The 25,386-nt window shown below is 34.5% G+C and overlaps 2 protein-coding genes across 4 annotated transcripts in view; both read right to left on the reverse strand.

Annotated features, from left to right (window-relative positions):
* The window catches only part of LOC113109226 (protein sidekick-1-like), a 132,037-nt gene extending 131,654 nt beyond the window's left edge, over window positions 1-383 (reverse strand). For all 3 annotated transcript variants that reach the window (XM_026272893.1, XM_026272894.1, XM_026272892.1), the window contains exon 1: window positions 231-383. In XM_026272893.1, the coding sequence (XP_026128678.1) occupies window positions 231-274 (44 nt within the window). In that variant the 5' untranslated portion in view covers window positions 275-383. The remainder of the gene's footprint in view (window positions 1-230) is intronic.
* LOC113109348 (myb-like protein U) overlaps window positions 1-25,386 on the reverse strand; it is a 972,647-nt gene that overhangs the window by 870,440 nt on the left and 76,821 nt on the right. The window lies entirely within an intron of this gene.

Genomic DNA, 25,386 nt, shown 5'->3' on the forward strand with positions numbered 1-25,386 from the left:
AATGTTGAATTTGTGGATTGGGGATGTTGTGTTTTGCTGTTTTATGCACCCTTTATAATCTGGAACAGCTTGCCAAAGATCGCATACTAAAGCCCATATTAGTGTTATTCATGATCTTGCCTCAGAAGGATTGTCCCTGCTGCATGGTTTTTGATGGAAACAACTCAATTAAATCAGTTAAATATTTATGTTTAAGCGTGCAGACAACAAGCATATGCGTTAATTATTACCTGAACTCTGGTGTGTATTTAGTGATGTCTGTGCTGTTTCTCATCCATTTGAACTCCAGCGGCCAGCTGCCCTCAGCCAGGCAGGTGAGCACAAGTCTGTTCCCCTCCAGGTGTGTCTGTGCACCCCCTGCCTCCGTTTTAAAGTACGGAGCGATGTCTGTAAAGAGAACATCAATAACAGAATGAAAACCCATGCTTAATTTTTATATAATTAACGGTCAAACTTCTCTAAATGTGCAAAGATAGCTAATTATGATGCACGAATGAAAGCACACTCTGAGTGTAAGAATAAAGTGCTGAGCATATTTCAAACAGTCCAGTCTCACCGTAATGGCCAAATATTACTGTGATTAATGACCAATATATCACCCAAGCTGATTCATCAGCAAATATTTGGCTATTTCGAGGCAGATGACGTAAAGTACATCTCATTATATGAGGGAAAAATATATCTCTTATTCTCTTATGAAAGTCCACTAATATTGGCACCCTTGGTAAATATGAGCAAAGGCGGCTGAGAAAATAAACTGCATTGTTTATCTTTTTGATCTTTGGCATATCTCTGAAGGATATTCCCATTCATAACAAAAATAATTTGTACACAAGGATGACTAGGAGCATGACATTTTCCCGCCATGACTCCCTGTTTCACAGGAATATAAATATGAGGGAACACAAAGGCCAAGTTCCCTTAACCATCCATCAGAAGAAGTAAAAACCAAAGAATATAGTTCTGATGTGCAGAACAAGATTGTTGATCTCCACAAAATAGAAAATTGCTTCAAGAAATGAGCTAAAGCATTGACAATCTGCATTTCCATTTCCACAATCAACTGAAGCTGTTACAAATCTGCTGGAAGAGGAGGGGTGTCTATATCATAATAGTACACGGTAAGAAGGTTAAGGAGTTTGAGTGGCCAAAGACTCTCCAAGGATCACAGCTGAAGAATTGCAGATATTATTTGAGTCTTGAGATCAGAAATACATATACAGTATATATACACACTATATCAAACAGCCATATAGCTGTTTGATATAGTGTGTATAGGAGGGTTTAGTAACCAAAATACCAAAATCAACACAAAAATGTGTCACTGAGCACAAATAAAAGCTTCTGCATAGCCATCCAAGTTCCCTAACTTGAACTCTATAGAAAATCAGTGGGGTGAACTGAAGAGACGAAGCACCATCATGGAGCTGGGAATCTGAAGGTTCTGGAGTGATTCTGGATGAAGGAATGGTCTCTGATCTCTTGTCAGGTATTCTCCAAACTCATTAGAAATTATAGGAGAAACTCAGAGCTGTTACAGTATCTTGGGAAAAGGACGCTGAAAAAATTGGGTGCCAATAATTGTGGCCTACATGAAATAGAGAAAAATTAATAAATAAGTTTATTTCATAATGAGATTCTCCACCAAAAAATATTTGTATAAAGTTCTTTGTAAAAATCTCTGTATACAGTACATGCTGTATTTAGGCAAAAGAAGTTATCTCAGAAAGCAGCTATGTGTTGCTAATGATGCTCATACAAACTCAGCTGGACAAAATTACTTCAATCTGTTATTGTGAAGCTAAAGGCCAATGCCTCAGTGGCTCCCATCACAATTGTTAGTAAACTACTCACCATTTAGCAAATGCATTCATCAAAAAACAAAAAAACAAAGACTAATTGCAGAAACAGCCCTCCTGAAGCCACTAAGAGCTTTGCTTAAATGTGATTAATAACCAAATCTGTACATTTAAAAAACCGTGAGTGATTTTTGCCCTTTCAAAACTAGCAGCCATTCATGTAAAGTTACACTTGTAATTTTAATACTACAAAAAAAATTCTAATTAATTGTATAATTTTTAGGGTCAACATTAAGTAAAAAAATAAATATACAAAGTACGAATAAAAAAAAATGTATTAAAAAATACAATTCATAAAAAGTAATAATAACAAAAAAAAATTAAAAGTTAATTCTTGAAAAAAGAACATCGGTAGTTTGACAATGTTGTATATATAAATAATTTATAAATATTTTTATTCATAAATAACTATTAACTAATTACAATAAATATTAATAATAATAATAATAAATATTTTAAAATAACTTTATTTCAACCAGTTGCCAAGACAACATTTGTAATTTTTCTCTGTAGTTTAACTTAAACCAAATAAATTAAAAGTTCATTAAAACTATATGGACATATAAAAAAACGAATAATAAAAACAAAAACACTACAATAGTATTTCAGTGGTACTAAAATAACACTATTGCAACCAACGTGCACGGAAAAAGTCAATAGATAAATGGACAGATTTATGAGAAGACAGCTAATTATGCATTCAGTTTAATTTTTAATAACTTCTTGACAAGCTAAATTAAAAGATTTGCCTTTTTATATCATGGGCACTCTTATTCGTCAATGACTGATGAGCAAGAATAACATTAATAGTTATAAAGCATCACAAAATGATAATTAATAACTCTCCAGCTACTATCATTGTTTTGGACTGAAACTTTGCACTAACACCTTTAATTCATAACCGACTGACGATTACAGCATTCATCTCACATGAAAGGAGCTCGGCGCCAAAATTAATGAGGCAAAACTGTATTTCTTCCAGACCCAAATACACAATGTGAGGATCATAGCACCCTGTGATCTGACCTTTTTTGTGGTTCCAGTATAATGAGACTTTGTGACAGCCACATGCAGTCCCAGCACAGTCATACAGTTTTGGTGAGTTAAGTGGCCCCCCTCCCATAATGCACCAGTCTTTTCTTCTGGCCTTAGGACACAGTTACCCACAGAGAAGATCTGAGCACACATACAGGTAGAAGCAAGCATGGGTAATCAGGTGGAAGAAATGGGGTGATCAGTGACATTTACACATCAAACACACACAAACATTTCAGTGAACATAGTGGCACAAGCTGTCCACACACACACATGCACACACTTGTACGCGCATACACACATCACACAGATTCATGCAGTGGAAGAGACAGGGTGATCAGTGACATTTCCATAAAGTGGAGGCAGAAGATTCTCAAGGGAACAAGAAACAACACACACACACACAAACCCCTTTAAAAGTGCCTTGTGACCAGGAAATCTCTCTGTGAAGGACTATAGCTCACTCAAAAGAACTTAAAGCAGGAAGAGTACAATCTGTGAAACGGAAAGGACAAACATTATTGATAGAATCATCAGTCTGTGTTACCTGAACTGTGCAAACTCTGGGGCTTATATAAGACATGAGAAACGTTATTTGCCAAATAAAGACACAATGTCTAACATTCAAACACACACTTAATCTATTGATGCACCGAAATAAAACAAAATTAACCAAAGTCTAATATCCTGGAGTTTGAACATGCAGTTTATTTATTTATTTTTTAAAGTAATTAATTCAATTATTATTTTTTATTACATTTAATCAAACGATTAACAAATAAATCTGCATTTTAAACTCCAGATTTTTTATTAAAATATTTTAATGAAATATTGTAATACAAATAATTTAATACATTTTTGAAAAAAAATAAATAAATGAACAAAGCTGCATTTTCAAACTCTCAGTTATTTTATTAAAATATTTTAAATGAAATTTAATTAAAATAATAATTGAATAAATTACTTGAAACAAAAAAGAAATGACACTGCATCTTGAAACTCAAATTTTCAATTACATTTAGAATTCAATTTAATTATTTAATTATGAATTTCATCCCATTTAATTAAAGGGGTCATGTGATGTTATTTACATTTTTTCCTTTCTCTTTGGAGTGTTACAAGCTCTTGGTGCATAAACAAGATCTGTAAAGTAGCAAAGACAAAAGTTTCAAATCCGAAGAGATATTCTTTTTCAAAGTTAAGACTTGTCCACGCCTCCCTAAAATGGCTCATTCAAACACGCCCCCACATGTCTATGTCACTATGTGGGAAGATTAACATAATGCCCACCCAAATGTTCACACAAAGAAAGGTGTAACTTATTTTCCCTGTTGCAGCCGTTGCCATGTCATGTAATTGCTGTGTGTTTCATTGTGAAAGCGAAACTACTTGTTTGACTTTCCAAAAGAGGACACGACTAGAAATCAGTGGTTAAGTTGCATTTCAACACTGTTCCAGAACAGTCCAACACAAATATTCAGGTGTGTGCTGTGCATTTTATGGAGAAAGAGGACTGTTTCCTGAACCAGTAGCCAGCAATGCATCTGTGGAACAACGCTGTTTCTATAAAGTTGGGCAGTTCAAACATTGGAAGGACAGTCTGGTGCTTCTGACTCACAGCCTGCAAGTACATTATTTATATTTAAATAATTTGCCAATGATGATTCAAACGTGGGTTTTGAGCAGTGTAAATAAGGGCTTATTTGTTGATTCTCAGATCACAAATGCAGAACAAACATGGTTTTATGTTTACACAATGTGTAAAAGACAGTATAAGTCATTATAATCAGTAATTATGTCCCAACTGGATGCAACAAATAACTCGTTTGTAATGGGTTTTATTGGTTTTGTCTGGTCTAGGGACGTCCGGATCGCGAACAAATCTTTCTCTTTAACCAGATCTTCATAGTGAACCAGTTGAACCAGTTCACCCAAAGTGAACTGAATCGTTTGAAATGGTTTGCGTCTCCAGTAAGCACTAATCCACAAATGACTTAAGTTATTCGGTTTATAAACATGCCTTACACTCCCTCTGACACGTTTTCAGTTACTTCTAACAGTACATTGACTGAACTGCTAAAAGAAAACCGATGATGAGATGTGCACGAGCAGAGCAGCTGGACTGAGTCTCGTGCTGTTGGCCTGGGAGACGGTATCACGGTATGTTAAAGGGCGTAACATTTCCGTCACACGCTTGAGGCATTCGGCCAATCACAATGCACTGGATAGCTGGCCAATCAGAGCACACCTCACTTTTCAGACCGCTAAGCCTTGTCAAAATCGACATGTTTCAGAGGGCGGGGCATAGAGCAGAAACAATAACGTGCATTATATGAAATTAATGTTTTTGTTTTGTTTTTTACCTTAAACCGCATAAACACATTGCATTACACCAAAAACACAAAATAATGGTCTTTTTAGGAGCATCATTTATTTATAGAGTATAAAATATTTTATACTCTCTTTACCTAAAAAAAAGTTATATTACCAACAATGCACAAAAAATTCTAAATGTATACAATTTAAGAAAAGAGAAATTCATACTGTATTATGCCGTTCTTTTTAATGCAGTCTGTTCTGTACTTTAGCATGAAGCTGAGATATGGCTTCAGTGTATCAGATTTGATCAGTTTCACATTCAACCGTCAATGCCAAAAATGACATATTAGAATAGAAATCAATTTGAAGAAAAATGATGTGTGAAATCTCTAATATTGGGTGATATTCTACAAAAGAAAATAAAGGAAAAGAACAGAACAGAACAGAACAGACTGAGCTTTTTTGCACCTTCATGCTTTTCACACTTTTAGTTTTAGGCCCACTGTTCATCACAATGTGTGTGTGTGTGTGTGTGTTTATATTGTGAAATATAAAGACAATCCTTCTACTATCAGTTGTTTTTTGGGGGCAGTTCACTGATGCACATTTTAAACTGGATTTGTTGGATATCTGGATTTAAAGTTAAATTATGTAAAATACCTCAAATAAACAGTAATTCACAGACATTTTATGTATCCAGTGTTTAAAAATGCCATGGTAAATGGTAAACTGTAGTACAGTATGGATTTAAAATCAATATTAATTTAAAATGTAAGCATAGTCACTGCATCTCCAATGCATTGGAGCACAAATTTCAGTCCATTTCAAATCTTTGTATACACACATACAGCTGCAGGCACACACTGTGACTCTGCAGGATTTCATTTTTCTTTACAAAGTGGTCAGTTGTCACCTGCCACCAACAGTTTTCTTCAATCTCAAATGCCTTGTGATAAAAAGAAGCACAGAGTCCCTTATTCTTCTCTGCTGAAGTTTACAACTCTACCTTTAGGAAAAATGTGAATGCAAAAACATGGTATATTTCTAAGAATTAGAAATTGGAAACTGTTTACACTGAAGGAGGAGCATGGACCCTTAAAAAACCACAGAGTAAAAATGCTTAGCAAAGCAAAAAGCACTTTGAGACATACCTGTATTTGGCTAGTTTAAGGAACAAAGACATACAGTAAAAAGCCATATAGAAGCAGATTAAATTGTTTTAAATATCCCATCACCCTTTTGGGTTTATGTAGACATGTTTAGTTACAGCTGAGAGAATTAGTTATTCTTCAGAGGCAAATAGAACAAATGCACAATAATTAGTGTTTGCCGCTAGATAAGGGGGTTAGTGAAGCATTCAGCACATTTTTGTTTGCTAGTAATCAAATTCAATTTCAAAAGCATGCAAAATCTGACAGCTCTGAAAATGAAGTACTAAACTTACACTGAATTAAGAGAGAACAAACAAAAATGAATAGAAAGCTGAAAGAAAAGACATAAACGCTTGCTCATACAAGCACGGTCAGGCACGCTAATCACCTAAAATTTCTAATGTCTACACCATGGGATGTATAATGTGATGACCCTCATTCTATTGTTATTCTTAACAATCTGTACATTCCAGAATTTTTTTTTGTTGTTTTTTTTTTTTGGTCACAGGTTTATCTTTTATAGCCAGAGTTCATATTGAAATGTCTGAAATTTAAACTTTGGTATCTTGGCAAACCAAGCACAAGGTTGAGATTTTTTTCTGAAAATATGAGATTGTTCTGATCTTGCTCTCGTGAGAAAAATGTGAGATGCAACCAAAATTGTATATTTAAATGCTTGTATGCATGTGAAATTTCATTATTTTTACTTTGAGATTGCCATTATTGAGTGCTGCCTTGGCAACTAGCTGATTTAAAAAGTAAAAGGTTTTTTTCTATATTTCACAAAATTTTAAGCAAAATGAAATCGCTCTATATTTCCTCCAAAACTGTAGGAGAAATAGCTGAGTAATTGAAGACAGCATTTGTGATAATTCTTTTTTTCCACAGTTTTTTTTTTAGCCCCCAACCCCACAAAATCCAAATACAGGCTTAAACACGGCTCGACATAAGATTAAGTTATCAGAGAGTCTCACGAACACAGACACATGCCCTCAAAAGCAGAAAGGTTCTCTTGACGGTCCTGCTGTTCCACAAGGAAAACATACCCCAGAAACATCTCAATGCACTCTAGAAACACTCGGTGATGAGCTCCATCTAAAAGAGTTACCATTTTCCAAAAGAGAAGTCTCTTGACATGCTGTATTAAGAGTATTACGTTATATATTCCCACGGCACAGATCTCCAGCAAAGCTTTCAACAATAAAGAATGGGTGATTTTCTTTTAACCTTTTCTCAAGAGCAAGTCAAAGACTTGATTCCCACCAATTCTTTCAAGACATTTACCAGGGTAACCTTGGTGTGGTTGTCTTGTCTTGAGGTGATGGGCAGATGGACCTCTTTTCATTCATTATTCAGATCGCTTTAGATCAAAAAGCATTCACGCCAAATTTATCTCAATGATCAAAACCTCACAAAAGGAAATACAGACAGGGAACATATGGTAAGTAATTCTTTGATATGTAGCTGCAATGCAAAAAAAAGTTTTATAATTATAATTAAATTGTGATTTTCTCAAGAACTCAATATTAGAATTATTAGATCACTGAATTCTGCAATTGAAAAAAAACAAAACAAAGTATTCTAGATGGCTGTGCAATAAATAGCCATATACCAGGTTTTGATTGAATAAAAAAAGTTATATGCAGCTGCTACAAAGAGTCTCAAAAGAACATAAAGTACAGAACACGTGCTGATTTTTGTGTGAGTGTGTGTGTGTGTGTGTGTGTGTGTGTGTGTGTGTGTGTGTGTGTGTGTACCTGATATTCCCTACATTGTGTGGACCAAATGTCCCCACAAGTAAAGAATGATTTCTGAAGGATCATGTAACACTGAATACTTAAGTAAAGGCTGCTAAATATTCAGCTTTGCATCAGAGGAAGAAATTACATATGTATTTGAATGTCCATTCAAACTGTAATAATATATTACTGTTTTTAATGTATTTTTTACGACCATACAAGATTTCAATCAAAAAACGTACATACTGTACCTTACATACCCAAAAACCATTGAATGGTAGTGTATTTTTTATATAAATGCACTGGCAAAAATGGAGATTACTTGGTATAGCAAAAACACTTACTGAATGCAAACAAAAATCTTGAATAAAAGAATAAAGAAATTATTTTTAGCATTGAAAGTACCACTCATAAAAAATACATGGTACAGTACATCAGGTCAACAATGAAAGTCAAATCACTTGACAATGGGAAAATCAATGACAGCTGTAAACCAGAGACACAACTCTGCAAGTTTAACAGAACAGAAACATCTGTAGAAGAACAGCCTTGACAGAACTTCTTACCTAAGATGGACAAAAGAAGTGTTAAATGTCAATGTTTTTATATATTTTTTTTTTTTTGGAGAAATTCCTTTAGAAGCCGTTTTCAAAAACCTCAGTTTTCAGTAGACTTGAAGGAAGTTATCTTTTTGTTTTCAGAAATATTATATTAATGTGGATGGAGAATCAGGTGCACGACTGTTCAGAGATTTCTAACCTATCTTTATATGTTCAGTCTTTTTCTCCTCTTATTACATATCCTCTCCCTGCTTTGTGCCTTTAAGGTATGACTTCTGAGTGAGAAGCTATGAGTGTAAAACATTAAAATTACGAATATTTTCAGGAAAAGTCTGCTTGTAAGTTGTAATATCTCTTCGGTAGCAATTACAAATTAAACAGCCAAAACCTTTAAATCCCATTCATCGACTGTGAGCAGATCACCTTTACCTAAATGTATTTGTTCAATATGAAAAATAAAAAAACGTGCATACCAAATCAGCATATTTAAAACACTGTAGTCATTAAAAGCAGCCTTTTCTCCCAATGTACTAACAATCTCCCAACTCTAAGAATTATTTGAGCTGAGATGAAAGAGAAGTACACAGGGAAAGTGCTAGTTATTACAAAGACAAAAAAGTCTGAGTGTTTTTTCTTGAATTTCTGACAGCTAGCCAGCTTTCCAGCTCTCTAGCCCATATTCAATTATTATTTTTGACTGTTATGCCGGTAAATAAAATTGGCAGTTATTTTAACTTTGTTTTAGGGAACTAAATAGTCTTATATAAATATCCTGTAGAAATGAATGAGTGTGTGGGTACTTTCATGAGAAAAAGGGATTAAGCCACATTAAATTATTTCCCATCATTCAGCATGTTAACAGGAAATTACATATTTCCCAACTCAGCCTTTTCATGACCTATTCAGGCAAGTATTACAAGGCAGCACAGGTGGATTGACCCTGTAGCAACTGTCCTGAACAGTGACTATGAAAAAGCTCAAACACTATTTAGAAGGGATTTGTTTTCTAAAGAACATTTTCTAAATTACAATTATTAACATCGGGCAGCTGACTTGGACACAAAGTCTAAATCCATAACAAAGGTGCACCAGGAATTTACATGCAATGAGAAAATTTAATTTGGTTGCACATTCTACAAAGACCAAAATAAATGAGGAGTAGCTTTGTGAAAACACATTTTATTTCTCAGAGGTCCGACAAGTTAGATGAAAAACAGTGGGTAATTTGCTCTAATGTTTACCCAAGGATGTGCAAGAAAAGCAACAAATGTGTTGAATTCGGACTCTGTTGAAATCCCAAAGTATGCTTGTGAAACAAATTACGTAGTTGCACAAATCTGATCAACTATGTTCTTCAACAAATGCATCTTTTATTAAAACGTAAAAGTTCCTCCTGTATAATTTCTTGGATTGCTTCTTCTAAACAAGAACATATTCAGAAAAGAAAATATCATCATATTTATTTTTGATTTTTTTTACCTACAGATGGAAGAGTGAAGAAAAAAAAACTCAACAGCATGATGAAATTGAGAAGAATTCCATAGAGGTAAACTTCATAGGTGGGACATGGCTACTTGGATAAAGTCAAAGAAAGCAGTTGCAATTTTAAAAAGACTACAACTACACAAGTGTGTGTGTGTGGGTGCCAACACAGAGCCTCTCCCATGGGACACAGCACAGTCCGTGACCTCATTAAAGGCAGACAATTTAATATTTGACAACATCCCCAGAGGACTTTGGGCAAAGCAAGACTTCCTGTCTCCCCAGATTGGCTCTGCTGTGGATGAGGGTGTATGTGTGTACCTGCATATGCGACAAGTACAATTATATCAGCACTGCAGGAAGCAGAGCACTTTCCCACAAGTACAGACAAAAACATTCCTATCTGCCACAGTGCTGCTTTGATCAAACTGAAATCATTCATTCTTACTTCACACTGCTCAGAAAACATGTGTCCTTTCGGTAGTCAAAACAATCTAAAGATCTAAATAAATCCATCATTACGGTACAGTATTTTAACTTTAAATCATCGCTTCTGACCAAAATACCCATCCTTAATCCACAATAATGTTTCCTCCAGTGAAAACCCACATGGAAATAACCTATATGCAGATATATGCGCATATATGAAACCTATATGCAGTTTATATGCACATATGCTGCATGTATACAGCACATATGCAAATATATGACAATATATATGCTTCATATATGCATATATATAACACATAGTGGCGTCAGACAGAGCAAGAAGTAGGGATGCACTGGTTGACCGGTGTAGCAGTCGATTCTGTTCCCCTCGGAATGTCTGTTTCCCCTCGGGTTGCCAGGTCCATGTAATAAATCCCACCAAATAGTTAATAAAACATTTTCCCAAAGTAGCCTAAATTCCGCGGATTTGGCAACATTCCCGCATACAAATACACCAAACACACCTGGATGTTAGGAAAGCAAAAAGGGACAAATTTCTTGCTACACTGCGGCATAGTAAAATTATTCTCACACTCCCGTTTACGTTGGTTTTTTTTTATTCATCTTGCAGTTGTTCCGTTATTTTTGTCTTATGTTTTTACATTTCAAGTTGAAAAACCTCTCGTCTTAAATTTTTTTTATTTAAGTTTAAGATTTAGGACGGTATTTTGAACTATTTGATTTGCTGTACATCCAGTCACGCTTCTTGCGCACGCTAGTTCTGATCGTACGTATAGTAACTCGGTAACTACGCAAGAATTGCAGACATTCCGAGGGGAACAGAATCGACTGATATGCCATAAATCGGAACCGGACAGTTTTTGCTTAAAATATGCGATCGGCAATCAGCTTTTTTTTTTTTTTTTTTGGACTGTTTTTCCAGAAGTGCGCCCGAGTGCACATAGTACATTGTAATCATTCGCTATGTCATTTGTGTGGAAGTATTTCAAAATCCGTGCACAGGACACGGGCAGCCGTTCAGCACTAGAAATGTAGAGCTTCATGTCTGAGGCACAGATAGCAGGAAGTGATAAGCCGTTGGAGTACTGGCCCACAAATAAGAGTCCCTTTTCTGCGCACTAAAGCTGCGCGAGCGTACTGTAACGGTCCACGCCCTGAACATGAGTAGACCGTGAAAAAATGTTCAGATCAACTTCTCAAAGGTTGGATGAGAGACAAAATGGACTAAACTGTGACAAAACTGATTTTTTTTTATTTTTATTTTTATTTTTTTTAAATTAGAACTTGCATACACGTTTGAAAAGCCAGAAGTAAACATCAGTTCTGCATTAGGATGATTATTTTTATTTTACCCTAAAATTACATAGACTTAATTTGATTTTAAAATCACCTGCTGTAGCACAATGAAAAAAGGTGTTACATACATCCAATTAAAAAATTTTAGGTTAATGATGAACAACTATATTTTTTTACTTGAGACAATGAATGATGAATGAAACACTTTGCATCTTTGTTTTATTCGCACCAACATTATTTGATTTTAACATTTTTGAATAATGTATTTATATAGCATACTTTTATTTAGTTATTAGTTATTAGTTATTTAGTTCTCACCTTTCTTTTATTATTTAAAACCAAATTTAAAAACTAAAATACTAAATGCTGATTAAGAAACATCTTATTGAATGTGTGTTGATTGTGGTGTTTGGATTGTAGAACTATGCAGTTATTGCCTTTAATTTCACATGGTACAGTTAATCTTTTCATTTAAGGCCATTTCTATGTAGTTTCAACCCAATTCAAAAACAAAAACTAAATGCTGATGTCTGTTCCATCTATGTTTGTATTGAATGTATTGAATTTAATGCCTATTAAATACCAAATAAACATCTGGTTTATGCACACTTTCTTTCTTTCTTGTTTGTTGCTTAAAAAAATAAATAATCGGAAATCGGTATTGGAATCGGCCAGTTTGCTTGTAAGAAATCGGTATCAGAATCGGCCATTAAAAATCATAAAAGTCATTAATTTCTCTGTGAGTTTCTGTTTTGGGATGCTTTTTGTTGCATTCTAGTATTGTGTAATCAGTTTATTGCATCGTTAATAGATGATTTTGAGCGGTTGGGAGATGTGAAAAGACTCTCTGTAATGTATGGACTTTAGTACAGTATTTTCCGGACTATAAGTCACACTTTTTTTCAGAGTTTGGCTGGTCCTGTGACTTATAGTCAGGTGCGACCTATTTATCAAAATTAATTTGACATTAACCAAGAGAAATTAACCAAGAGAAAACATTACAGTCTACAGCCACAAGAGGGCACTCTATTCTGCTCAGTGCTCCTGTAGTCTACACTAAAAAACATAAAGTGCCCTCTCACGGCTGTAGACGGTAATGTTTTCGCTTGGTTCTTGGTTCTAAATAAATGTGACTTATAGTCCAGTGCAACTTATATATGTTTTTTTTTACTCATCATGACGTATTTTTGGACTGATGCGACTTATACTCAGGTGCGACTTATAATCCAAAAATACGGTGTATATACTAGGGCTGAAACAATTAGTTGACATTATCGACAACATCGACGATAAAACAAATTGTCTGCAAATGTTTTTGAGTAGTGGTTTGATATGGTGTCTACCTAATGTGAGAGCCTGCAATAATGCGGTTTGACCAGTGTGGCGCTGTAGCGCAAGACTGTATTACAGCTCTCCTGATTCAGTTCAAAAGAAAAAGACAGTTAACCTGAGAACCTGAGGCTGCTGAGCGGTGTTTGGATGAATATGTAAATATATACTGCGCGCCTTCCTCTCAATAGCTAAAAAAAAAAAAAAAAAAATGACCACGATGTAAAAGCAGCACTTAAGAACACATTTGATTACAGCGATGTGGATGTTTGCACGAAGTCTGAGGTTTCGGCACTCCAGTGAAGAAAAGTCCACCCACATGGAAATAACCTATATAAACATATATGTTTTAATATAGGTTTTGATATAGATTTTTAATATATGTGACATATATAAAATTGGCCAGTTTCCTATATTATATGTATATATTTGGCCATTTTCCTACATATGTACATATGCACATTATATTGTTTAGAACTTGTTTTGGACTTTTTTTCACTTTTTTAAATATTTATCTTCCGATTCAGACAAGATTACTTTTTCACTAGACAAAACAATATTATGGACAAAGGACACAAGTTATAAACACTTTAATGATGGATTTGTTTTTGTTTTTTTACAAACACATAGGTTTTCACTTCACAATATGTTGATTGATGGACTGGAGTCTGGATTACTTGTGGATTATTGTGATGTTTTTATCAGCTGTTTTCATTCTCATTCTTACGGCACCCATTCACTGCAGAGGATCCATTGGTGAGCAAGTGATGTAATGCTAAATTTCTCAAAATATTTTCTGATGATGAAAAAAACTCATCTACATATTGGATGGCCTGAGGTTGAGTAGATTTTCATTTCTGGGTGAACTACTTTATCTTGTTTTAAAATGTTTCAATTGTTATTGGAAGACAAGACACAAAACTGATTAAGAAAAATGATTTTTGTAGCATTATTCATTACAAAGCACAACCTCCAGCGTCTTAAATGAATATAATGAATTTTGCAACTAATTATGATGAACTGTTTTCATTAATCAAAAGATTTTAAAAACTGTAAGTTTTGTAAATCAGCTACAGACTACATAATGCATCTGTGAGTGTCATCCTGGATCTGTGTGCTTGTATGCATGTATAATGTACATGTGTAGATGTGCCTGTCACAGGTCATGTCATCACAGAAGACATTCCCGCTCAGCTTCTTTTTAAAAACTATGTCTCATGCTCCACCAGACCACTGCTTAGGTAAAATTTGCTTTTGTGTTGGTGTGCTGTTCTGATTGATTTAAGTGTGTTTGACTTGAAAAGCTATAAACATCTCATAATGCTCTCATATCTAAAATAAAAAAATGGTAAAAATGATGTCATTTGTCTCCAAATTAAGTCATTTTGCCATGTTGTGCTGCCAGTGGAGTGTTCACACTTGATCAAACCTAAAACCAATACTGAACTGAATTAATGCAAAGGGTTCTCTATCATACATCCTAGTGGATTTCTCACATATTTTTTGAAACACAGTCGAGCTGAATAAAAATGTGTAATTATAACATTTTTTTTACAGAATCTCCAGATTAGTGTAGAAACAACATGTTACTGTATATCTGTTGTATCTGTCTGTGAAGCAGTTCTCTGTGAAAACAGGCACCCGACATGTGCACACGCACAGAAAGCTGCATCAGACATTGCACCAGTAGCACACCGAGTTCTCTTTTGTGCTTCAGCAGACAAAATCACACAAAATTATGCCAAAATGGCCATTTTTGGCAGGTGACCAAATAATCCTAAATGACTGTAAATGGATGTGTGTCATCAAGTGCATCAAGTTTTAAAGTGACAGTGCTGCCTTTAAAGTGAAACCTGCTGCAGTCTGCGTCATTGATTTAAATCAAATAACAAAAGATAAAAGAAATCAATCACTGCTCTTCACTGATTAACTTCTGTTGCTAGAATAAAGATTAACATATAGTCAATTTATAGTTTATGCATATACAACGTATAGTTTATGTGAAAAAGTTCACTTAAATTAAAAGTTGTTATATTTTTCAAAACCTATTAAATGTTAAAAATAATGTCTAACACTGTAATGCTAATCAATAGTTAATGCATTTAATAGAAAATCAGTAGCAGTAATTGGTGTCATTGATACTGGCCTTCTATGTAAAATATACCATGTCTGTGTTATTTCTACATTAATTTGGAGATTCAGTGCAAAATTATGACAATATAAATATGTTATATTAATATGTGATTAATTGCAATTACAGAAAAGTATCTGATTAGTTCTTAATTAGTTATAATAATAGATTGATAGCTTTTATTTGTGTGTGTGTGTGTGTTCTCCTGTTCTGTTGTTGTCATCATTCGAAATAATGAATGTAATTACATTGAATGTGATAATGTTTATAAATTCGACTTAATATGATGCATCAGTATCAGGTATCAATGTAAGTAAGTGTGTGTGTTTGTGTGTTTGTATGTGTGTGTATATATATATATATATATATATATATATAGTGAGAGAGAGAGAGAGAGAGAGAGAGAGAGAAAGAGAGAATATTAATATGAAGAATATATATATATATATATATAAATTATTATTATTAACATATAAGTATTAACATGTTAAAATCTAAATATTCCACTTTATGTAATTAAAATTTGCAAATATAGTTCCTGATTTCACCCGGACATGCAATTACCACTAAAGCAACAACAACAAATTTAAATAAAGAACAAAACGTATGAGAGCATTTTATTTTCCAATGGTTAGATTCCTTGGACCGAGCGCACCAGCACACTTCAAAGTGAACAGAAGAACATCCAGCCAAGGTCAAAGAGGATACAGCTCTCCCCTTCCTCATGCTCCCTCTGGCATGCAAACCTTGGAGTTAACCCCTTGCACAGAGACCAAGAGAGATTTCAAAGTCTCTGACGGGTTACGGGTTTGCCTTAGCCAAAGGTTTCTCTCATTTGCAGTTCATTTTTTTCCTGCAGATCTGTTCATTTGTATTCCAAGTCACAGACGGCATTCTTATAAGACCTCAAACACACACCCTACACACACAGGTAAACCAATATCATTTCATCAACACACCTTTTTTCTACCACAATTTTTCTTTCTCTCACCTCCCTTCCTGCCTCCCTGTCAGTTTCGCTGCTTATGATGAGGTGCTCCATCATGCACTGGCTTTTCATTTTTATTCTGTATTTCTAAACTTATTATGATCCCACACACACAAGCACACCCATCCACCCATAGCTGACTCATTATCACTTACATCATGCTTATATGTCAACACAGCCAGTAACGCTGAGTGTTAAGATACCCAAGCCTCTCTCTGTGTGTGTGTGTGTGTGTGTGTGTGTGTGTGTGTGTGTGTGTGTGTGCTCATGTGTTTATATGCTCACGTTTGGCATCTCATGAATAACTGATGGGCAAAAACAGACGGAGCTCTGATTTGGTGAGAATGAATTTTGGCTTCCAAAAACTGCTCAACCATGAAACCAGTGCATAATGAAATGCTTTGCTTTGAAATAGCAAATCTGTATCACCCATATGAAATAGGACTAAAGTGAAGCAGCAAAAAGTAGCCTTTAGAGAGACAAAGACATTGAAAAAGAGATTTCCCCCATTGACCCGCGTTGTGCAAGATGCATGAAATAAGTTTTATTTCGTTTCCTTGGGGTATTTTAATCTAATCTTGCAGGGATGGGACTATATTGATATGTTAAAGCAGAAGGTATTACTGAAGCTTAGTAGCATCATATTAAAAAGAGCCACAGATAGTTTGTGCCAAATGTTATAAAGTCAAAAAGTTTCATGGCTGAGTTTAAAAGAATTAGTTTCATTCAAATGAAGATTTTCAGCATTATGTGAACTGAATAATAATTAAAAAAAAAAGATAAAAGTAATTCTGGTTTATCTCTGAATTGTATTTGTAAGGTGAAATAATCTTCAAAGAAACAAAAGGACAGAACTTCACTGGAAATTGATTGGATTGTGAAAAGAGAATGCTGAGCTTTTTATTTTTCTCACTTTTTTATAAGAATAAGAATAAGATCACTATTTACTTCAGAAAACTTTTTATTCACTGGAAATAGACTCTATTGTGAAAAGTAAATAATCTTCTAATGTTGATTTTAAAATAATTAATAAACATTATTATTATAAATAATATATTATCATTATTTACTTCTGTAAAGTGAAGCATTTCCAAGTGAAACACTAATTAACCAGACATAAAAGGATGAAACTTGACTTTATTAGATGTAAATTGAGTGTATTGTGAAATGGGAATGTAATTTTTATTTATTTATTTTCCAAATAACTAATAAATTATAATAGCAATAATATATTACAACTATCAGGAAGAAAATTATTTTAGTTTCATGTTAATTTTATAAAAATAGTTATAAAAAACAACAATAATAATAATTAATAATGTAATAATGTAATAATTCATTAATTATTGAATTAAGTTTTCTGAATGTTGAATTTAGGAAGAATTTAATTTGAATGATTTTTAATTAAAATGATAAAACTGCTTATTAAACAAAGCAGTCTCACATAAAAGACGCACATAAAACATTGTTCATAGAATGTGAAATATGGCGTGGCTATTACAACTATCCACTCTGAATGTGATGAGAGGTGATAAAAATATGTAGGATTTTTGGTCAAGGTCATCCCGCCTCATTTACAGTCCGTCCAATCACACGCCTGGGCACCTGCGGAGCCGTGACAAGCCTCGAGATATGTATACAGAGAGACAGTCGCACACACATTCTCATGCCCTCGATGAGAAGTAAAACTCAGAGTTATCATTCTCCTCATCAAGTCTTTGGCAAAACAAATAGTGACAGATACGCCCCGGAACGCATCGAGCATCGGTTTGACTGGCAGGCGTTCAGGGATGACAGCTCTGTCGGGTCCTGTCAGAGTTAGATGGTGACTGGCAGACTCCGGACAGCTGAACATCTGGGGCCTTTCTGAATCAGAGACCATCACTCACAGTCAAACACATTCAAACAGAATCCGTACCACCTTACCTCTGCATTAAACAGAGTAACCATCTGTTACTTAAAACACTGCCAGAAATGTAGTTTGATTCATTGCGCACAATGATTATTATACAGAATTATAAATAATTGTAAATATTTATACTACTGGGGTGTTGAATGCTGGAATCTGATTGGCTGATGAATGTTCTAAGGTGTGCAATTATTTTCAGGGAAGCACATGGCTAAAGTAGTTCCAGGCAAGTCACACACATAAAAGACACACTCGCACACACATAAACATACACATGCTGCTCTAAAGATTTTATCAGTAAAACAGTTTAGCTACTTGTCATTTCTCACTAGCAAGATCATATATTTTTGAAGTAGATAAACTTACACTTTTGGTATTATTAGTAAATTAGCAACTGCATTAATAACTGCATTAGTCTGCTATAAATGGCTCAAGCCTCTGTTACTAGGTCTAAAACAACGGAAGTGTGGAATGAGATGCGTAAAAAAAAATTATCTTACAAGAACATGTTAAGGAGAAGGGTTTGCATTATTTTTTAATTACTCAACAGCCTGTCATCAATTATTGCTTAAATAATTATTGTTGAGCATGCTATTGTATTTCAACGTAAAAAAATTTTTTTCTTTTTCTAATATTTGTAATTATTGTTAGAAATTACTGCTAGAATTATTGTTATTGCTAAAATTATAATAATTGTTGAGCATGTTGTTATATTTTCATTTTCTTAACATTAATGTGTGTGTGTGTGTGTGTGTTCATGGGTGCATTTTTTTTCAATGTTTTAAAACACCTTCTCTTTTTTACAGAACATTTGGCCAGCTTGACAAAGCAACACTGATTCAACAAATAGCATGAGATCAGGGAGGGATAATCTGTAGAACCAGCCAATGGCAGATGGGGAGAGTGTTGGGGCAACCTGATTACAAATAGTGAACATTAATTTTACATTATAATTTTCCATGACTATTATTTTTGATATTTTATATTATTGTTATTATTAAATGCGTTATTATTATTATTAGAGTTGATATGATTCTTTAGTGTCTTAATGCAATATCTATAACATAGTTTGTTTAAAATTTCTCAATGGTAGTGTAAAAAAACACTGTTAAAGGGAAAGAGCTATTTCAGAGCAAGCCATTTTGTAGCATTTTCCTTTAAATCTTAATGAGCTCCTTTGACCCCGCCCCTCTCTTCCAGCCGCACTCAGAGAGAATTTTTACTTTAGCCGCATTCATTGCGCTAATTAGCACATAGATTTATTAGAGAAAAAAAAACATTTTGCTCACTTTTTCTGTTGGTGAAGCCAACTTTTTCTCTTATAGTTTAACATTGTTATTATCATTATTAAATTGTTCATCCATATTTATACATATTTTGTATTCATTTTTCTTTTTCTTCTTCCTTTTTTTAACAGATGCAGAGTGAAAGAAGGGAGGAGCTATGGAAGAAGACAGGAAGGGAGGTAGAGAGAAAGAGAGAGAGCGAGAGAGATGGAAGGATTTTTATTTAAAGGTTTTACTGACAGGCCTAATGAACAGCTGCCGGATTAGAAATAGGAAATAAACACACCATGCCAAACTAATCAATCAAAGCTCAGAAACACTGCCTATGTTCATTATATTAAACACACACATATAGACCCTTTGAACACCCACCTTTAACAACAAACATGTCTGTACCACCCCAACAAACACAAAAATGTAATTACTTAAATCTTAAACTAAAATCAACTTTAAAAGATACAGAGGTATTTCGGGGGACAACAGCATCTTTGAACTTGAACGCTGCATTTTACCGTCCACTGACCTCTTCAACGGGACGAATATATCATCACCTCCATCCTGGATGCCATGTTAAAGAGAAAATTTATGTTTTTTTTGTTGTTGTTGTTTGTTTTAAATGGCATTGAAATTCAGAGCACTCAACAGATGTTGCTGTGCGACTGCCTTCCTTCAGCTGTTAATTTCACCTGTACTTCTGCTCTGACGTTGTTCCTCTGAACCTTCATCAGTGGAATTTGATTGATTGGTGCAAACAGAAGGATTGTTTAGACTTGAGAGAAACACTGAGACTAGACGGAAACCATAAAGCTCATCGTGTATCTTTTTAGCTCATTTAGTATCGTACTTCAGTTAACTATTTTATTATTTTTCATGGAACATCAACATGAAAACTGACTCTATTTTACTTAATACATATTCCTGGTCTTATTTTTTAAGATTCATCTATGCACGGTTTTAAGATATGAACTGCATGTTATTTTAATAAAACATTAGTACATTTAATACACATATTTATAGTCATTCCTCTTATTCAAATAAAAGTGTTGTTAGAAATTATTGCCATAATTGTTGTTGGTCATGCTATTTTTGTATTAAAATGAAAAATTCACAAATTCCTGTTTCTGTCAGAAATATGTTACATTACTAAGTAAAATTAGTTATGAATGCTCTATCATTTTGACTAAAATTAAAGGGATGGTCATCATTTTATTTATTTTTATGTCATTCTAAACCTTAATGACTTTTTCTTCTAATGCTGAACACAAAACAGCATTGGACCCCACTGACTGTTGATGAAAGAACGAAAAACAGACTTTTTTGTTGGTACGGATTTAAAATGACGATGGCGGAACTTTATTTTGAGGAAGAACTATCCCTTTAAGAAGCAGTCACTCCTTGCACTTCATTTTTTGAATATGACACAATTAATGCCACTACCACACATCTAGTCAAACCCACTTTCAAGTTCTTGCTGTAAAGCACTCATTGCATTAGACCAATACTTTGTAAACACAACTTCAAGGTGATGATGATGATGACACAATTTTCATTTTTTGGTGAACCATTCCCTTATGCAACACAAATATTCAGAGAACAGTTATGAACAGTTTTCACTGCAACAAACGGATTATTCTTTGATTATTTTCTCTTAGATGTGTGACACATGGAGTCAAGTATGCCCTGGACGCTTGAAAGCTTGAACTCAACAACTGCCTTTGTCCGAGCTTCATTCTTTATTATCAAAGAGAGATTTCATCATCTTTGAAGCATTTAATCCCAACAGTCCTCCTACTGTACGTTCATAACCTAGTCAAGTCATCCACATCGGAGACCGACAGTAGAAAGAGCTCAGATCAGAGTCTGGTCTCATGTGAGGGGCTGGCACTTTGTTTCTCTGTATCCAGAGGGTTGGCGAAGTCAGAAACCTGTCCCAATGCTATAGGTCTCGAACCCAATTTTCATGCATGACAGGGTTTTTGATGATATACATTATCACCGGTCAAATGTTTGGAATAATGAAGAGTTTTATTCTTAAAGGATTAGTTCACTTCCAAAATTACATTTTCCTGATAATTTACACTGCCTCATCTCATCCTAGAAGTTCATGCCTTTCTTTCTTCAGTTGCAAAGAAAGTAAGTTATTTAAGTCCTTATTATAAGGATAAAAAATCCAGGAATTTTTTCCTCAAAAACTAAACTTTATTTGCGAATGAAGAGAGAAAGACATGAACATCTTGGATGACATGGGGGTGAGTAAATTCTCAGGAAATGTTTATTCTGGAAGTAAACTATACCTTTAATTTAACTACATTTATTTGATGCAAAAATAGCTAAATATTTGAAATATTATTACTATTTTAAATAAGGGTTGTTGTTGTTTTTTTAATGTTCGGAAATTTAATATATTCCTGTAATGTAAAGCTGAATTTTCAGCATCATTAGGGGCCGTTCACATATCATGTATTTTGCGCGCTCAAGTTCGTTATTTCCAATTTAGGCGGTACGCACGCTCATAATGGAAGCGGCGCTGTTGCGACGCGCACGCCGTATGACGTGCTCATTTTTTCCAACCGTCCGCACCGCAAAGAGTTCAAAACATTTAAACTTTTCAGAATGCCGCAAGCGCACCACAGGTCATGTGACAATAACTAACGAATCAGCTTCATCCTTTCACTAACAACGTTGGAAGCTCAGCCAAGATGAAGGAACAGCTTATCATAGCTCTATATGGATTTCCATTTTGAAATAAATTTAGTAGCAGAGATTTTGCTGCAAGATGCAAGACTGCAAGAGATTTTTTTCGTGCTGCAAATCCATTTATCCTTTGCTGAAATTTTCGCGTCTTCATGGAGAGAGCACGTCATGGTTGCTTAGCAACGGGGCGCAACTGCCTGTGCGCTTTGGAAAGAAGGAGAAAGCGGCGCACCTAGCGTTTTCCACGCGTTTTTAGGCGCGATATGTGAACAGCCCCTTACTCCAGTTGTCAGTGTCACATGATCCTTCAGAAATCATTTTAATATGCTGATTTGGTGCACGATAAATATTTCTTATCATGATCAGTGTTGAAAACAACAGTTCTGCTCATTATTTTTGTTGAAACCATGAAAAAAAAAAATCAGGATTCTTTGATAAACAGAACATTCAAAACAACAGCATTTATTAATAAAATCTTTATTTTAAACTTTACTTGCAAAACTTTTGAACGGTGTATCATATTTCCACTAAAATATTAAGCAGCAAAAACTGTTTTCAACATTGATTTTAATAAGAAATGTTTCTTGAGTAAATCAGCATCTTGGAATGATTTCTGATCTCCTGATGTACTAAACAAAAAACAAACTAAAAAAAGTATAGAACCGGATTTCCGGATTTTTCCGAAAGAATCACACCCCTGCACATACTAATATGTCATAAAGTACATACTGTACCTCTGCAGCAGATTTTGCACTTCTACTTCACAGAAGAAAGCAAATTGACATTCAGCCTGCTGTTTTGCCGATACATCCAGTTTAAGACAGTAGTAATCAAGCCCTGCAGTAAGAGTGTTTCCTACATGTGTGAGAGACATTAGCAAACGAGCAGAGAGCTCCCAGGACGCACTGATCCTGCAGAGCCTCCTTAATTAGCTCTAGAGCCTCTAACTGACTAGTGACACAGCAGGGACTGAGCACTGTGTGTGTGTGTGTGTGGTAAATGCATGATAAATCAGAATGAAACTTACACATGCAACAGAAAATTATTAGATTATTTGCTGTGATCACAACATGAGCTATATCTGTGAATAAATGATACTGTCTGTTGTGAATTCACTTAAAGCCTTTAAACATAATTATTCAAAGAAACTGCTCTATGTTTTTTTTTTTTTACTTACAACATTATTACAATGGATAAGCATGTCTCTATGGGTTTTCTCAGATTATCTAAAATGATGTAAAATATTATCTCAATGTGAGCATATGTTTAATTTGATCATTACAGTGATAGAAAAAGAAAAAGAAAAAAGTGCCTTCGCAAACACTATATGGAATTTGGAAGGCATTTAAAATAATAACTATATACATACACAAATTTTACCCATACTATAACGTAATCCAAAGAAAGTCATTCTTACAATTTCAACAAAAGCTTATTTATGTTCGGCAGCTACATAATGTTACATTGGTGATATTCATGTCAGTAGAATTTGCCAAAATGTATTAATTGATCATTAAATAACTGAAATACAAATATACATTTAAAGTGCCAGTACATGATAAGCGATCACATGATCACATGAAACATCTGGTCGGGGCATGAGACAGTTCTGTTAAATGGCACAAAAAAACTAAACAAAAAAAAAAAGCTCTCTTAAACTGGCCTAGGGCCATCAGGTCTTCCCTTTTGTTGAACCATGCAATATTTATGTAACATCCTGTCAACTGAAATGACTTCATCTGGTCAATTTCTAAAGGCTGAATTTTGATAGTTATTGGAAAGAATAAAAATGACATCTCCAATTTTGTTAATGTACAATTCCATTTCTCCAAAGAGTACGTTTTTTTTTAAATTCAATATTTGCTTTCTTAGACATTATGTTGCATTGGAAGCCTGAAAGCGTTCATTTGGAGGTACCTTCATCCTAAAACACTATCTGATAAGTCACTGACTGATTGAACAGCATGGCACAAAGGCAGCTGCCTTCAGTTTCGGACACAGCCAGCTTTTTTGTGCGTGTTTGAGAGAAAGGCAGGCAGTCAGGTACGGATAAGCAGGTCTTATCTACAAGCCCAACAGAATTTACTTGTAATGCATCATGCACACAAAAGGACAACCAAAAGGATACATGCACAGTTTTATCGCAACTCTGGTTGAGGGTAACATTTATGACTCTCAACTAGTGGCCCAGATGCCAAATCTTGGCTGTCAATCAATTTAATATGGCTGTCTGATTGGCCCACTTGACACACAAGAGTGCAAAACTCAGTGACGAGTTCAACAGTACTCAACAGACATCAATTAATTGACTGCGGTTCAAATCTGGATGTTCAATCTTTTTTCTGCCCGCAGTTCAGCCACTCCAGGTTTAGGTGGAATTATCCGTTTGAAAAATTAATAGTTTTTTTTATCTTAAAAAATCTGGCCCTAAAGAGAAAATAGCTAGTTTATTATGAATTATATGGAAATATTACTAATTATTTGCAACTATTATACGCAACTATATACTATTATATGCTATATTTATATGCTTATATGCGATTTACTATAGCTTTGCATGTCCTGTTTCTTTTGGAAATTTGTCATTACAGGAATAAAATCTGCCTGTGAAGTTACTTTATTAAGGTTGTTGAGTAGCTAAGATACAAAACACGGCTAACACTGAATAAACATTGGGATAAATTGTAAGTAAAGACTTTAAGGTAAATGAATGCGAAAGTCACAAATCAAGGTGAATATATAGGCAAATGGTGATTTGAATGCTAAAATAAACAAGACGGGATGATGGATTTTAGCTGTCAACTAAGCTGAATAATCATTCCAGCTGTAATCACAACACACAATTATCAGAACAAATGCCGTAGCCTCAGTCCCTTGCATCGATCGGTGCATTGATCAACCTCATGATGATAAAGGGGACATTACTTTAATCAAAAAAACACATGAAATCTGGAGGCTACTGCACATGTATGTGTGTGCGCATTTGTGTGTATGACATCTATTCTGCCATCCTTTATTAAACATGACCTTAGTTAAGCTCTATAGAAATATCAGGAATAGAAAAAGAGAAAATACTATATGGCTATACGTTGGAGGTTGAAAAAACGTAATATTTTACAAATCTAATAAAAACAGAGACAGCTTACCATTCTTGTCCA

This window comes from Carassius auratus, chromosome 1 (genome assembly GCF_003368295.1).
Source record: "Carassius auratus strain Wakin chromosome 1, ASM336829v1, whole genome shotgun sequence".
NCBI classification, from domain to species: domain Eukaryota; kingdom Metazoa; phylum Chordata; class Actinopteri; order Cypriniformes; family Cyprinidae; genus Carassius; species Carassius auratus.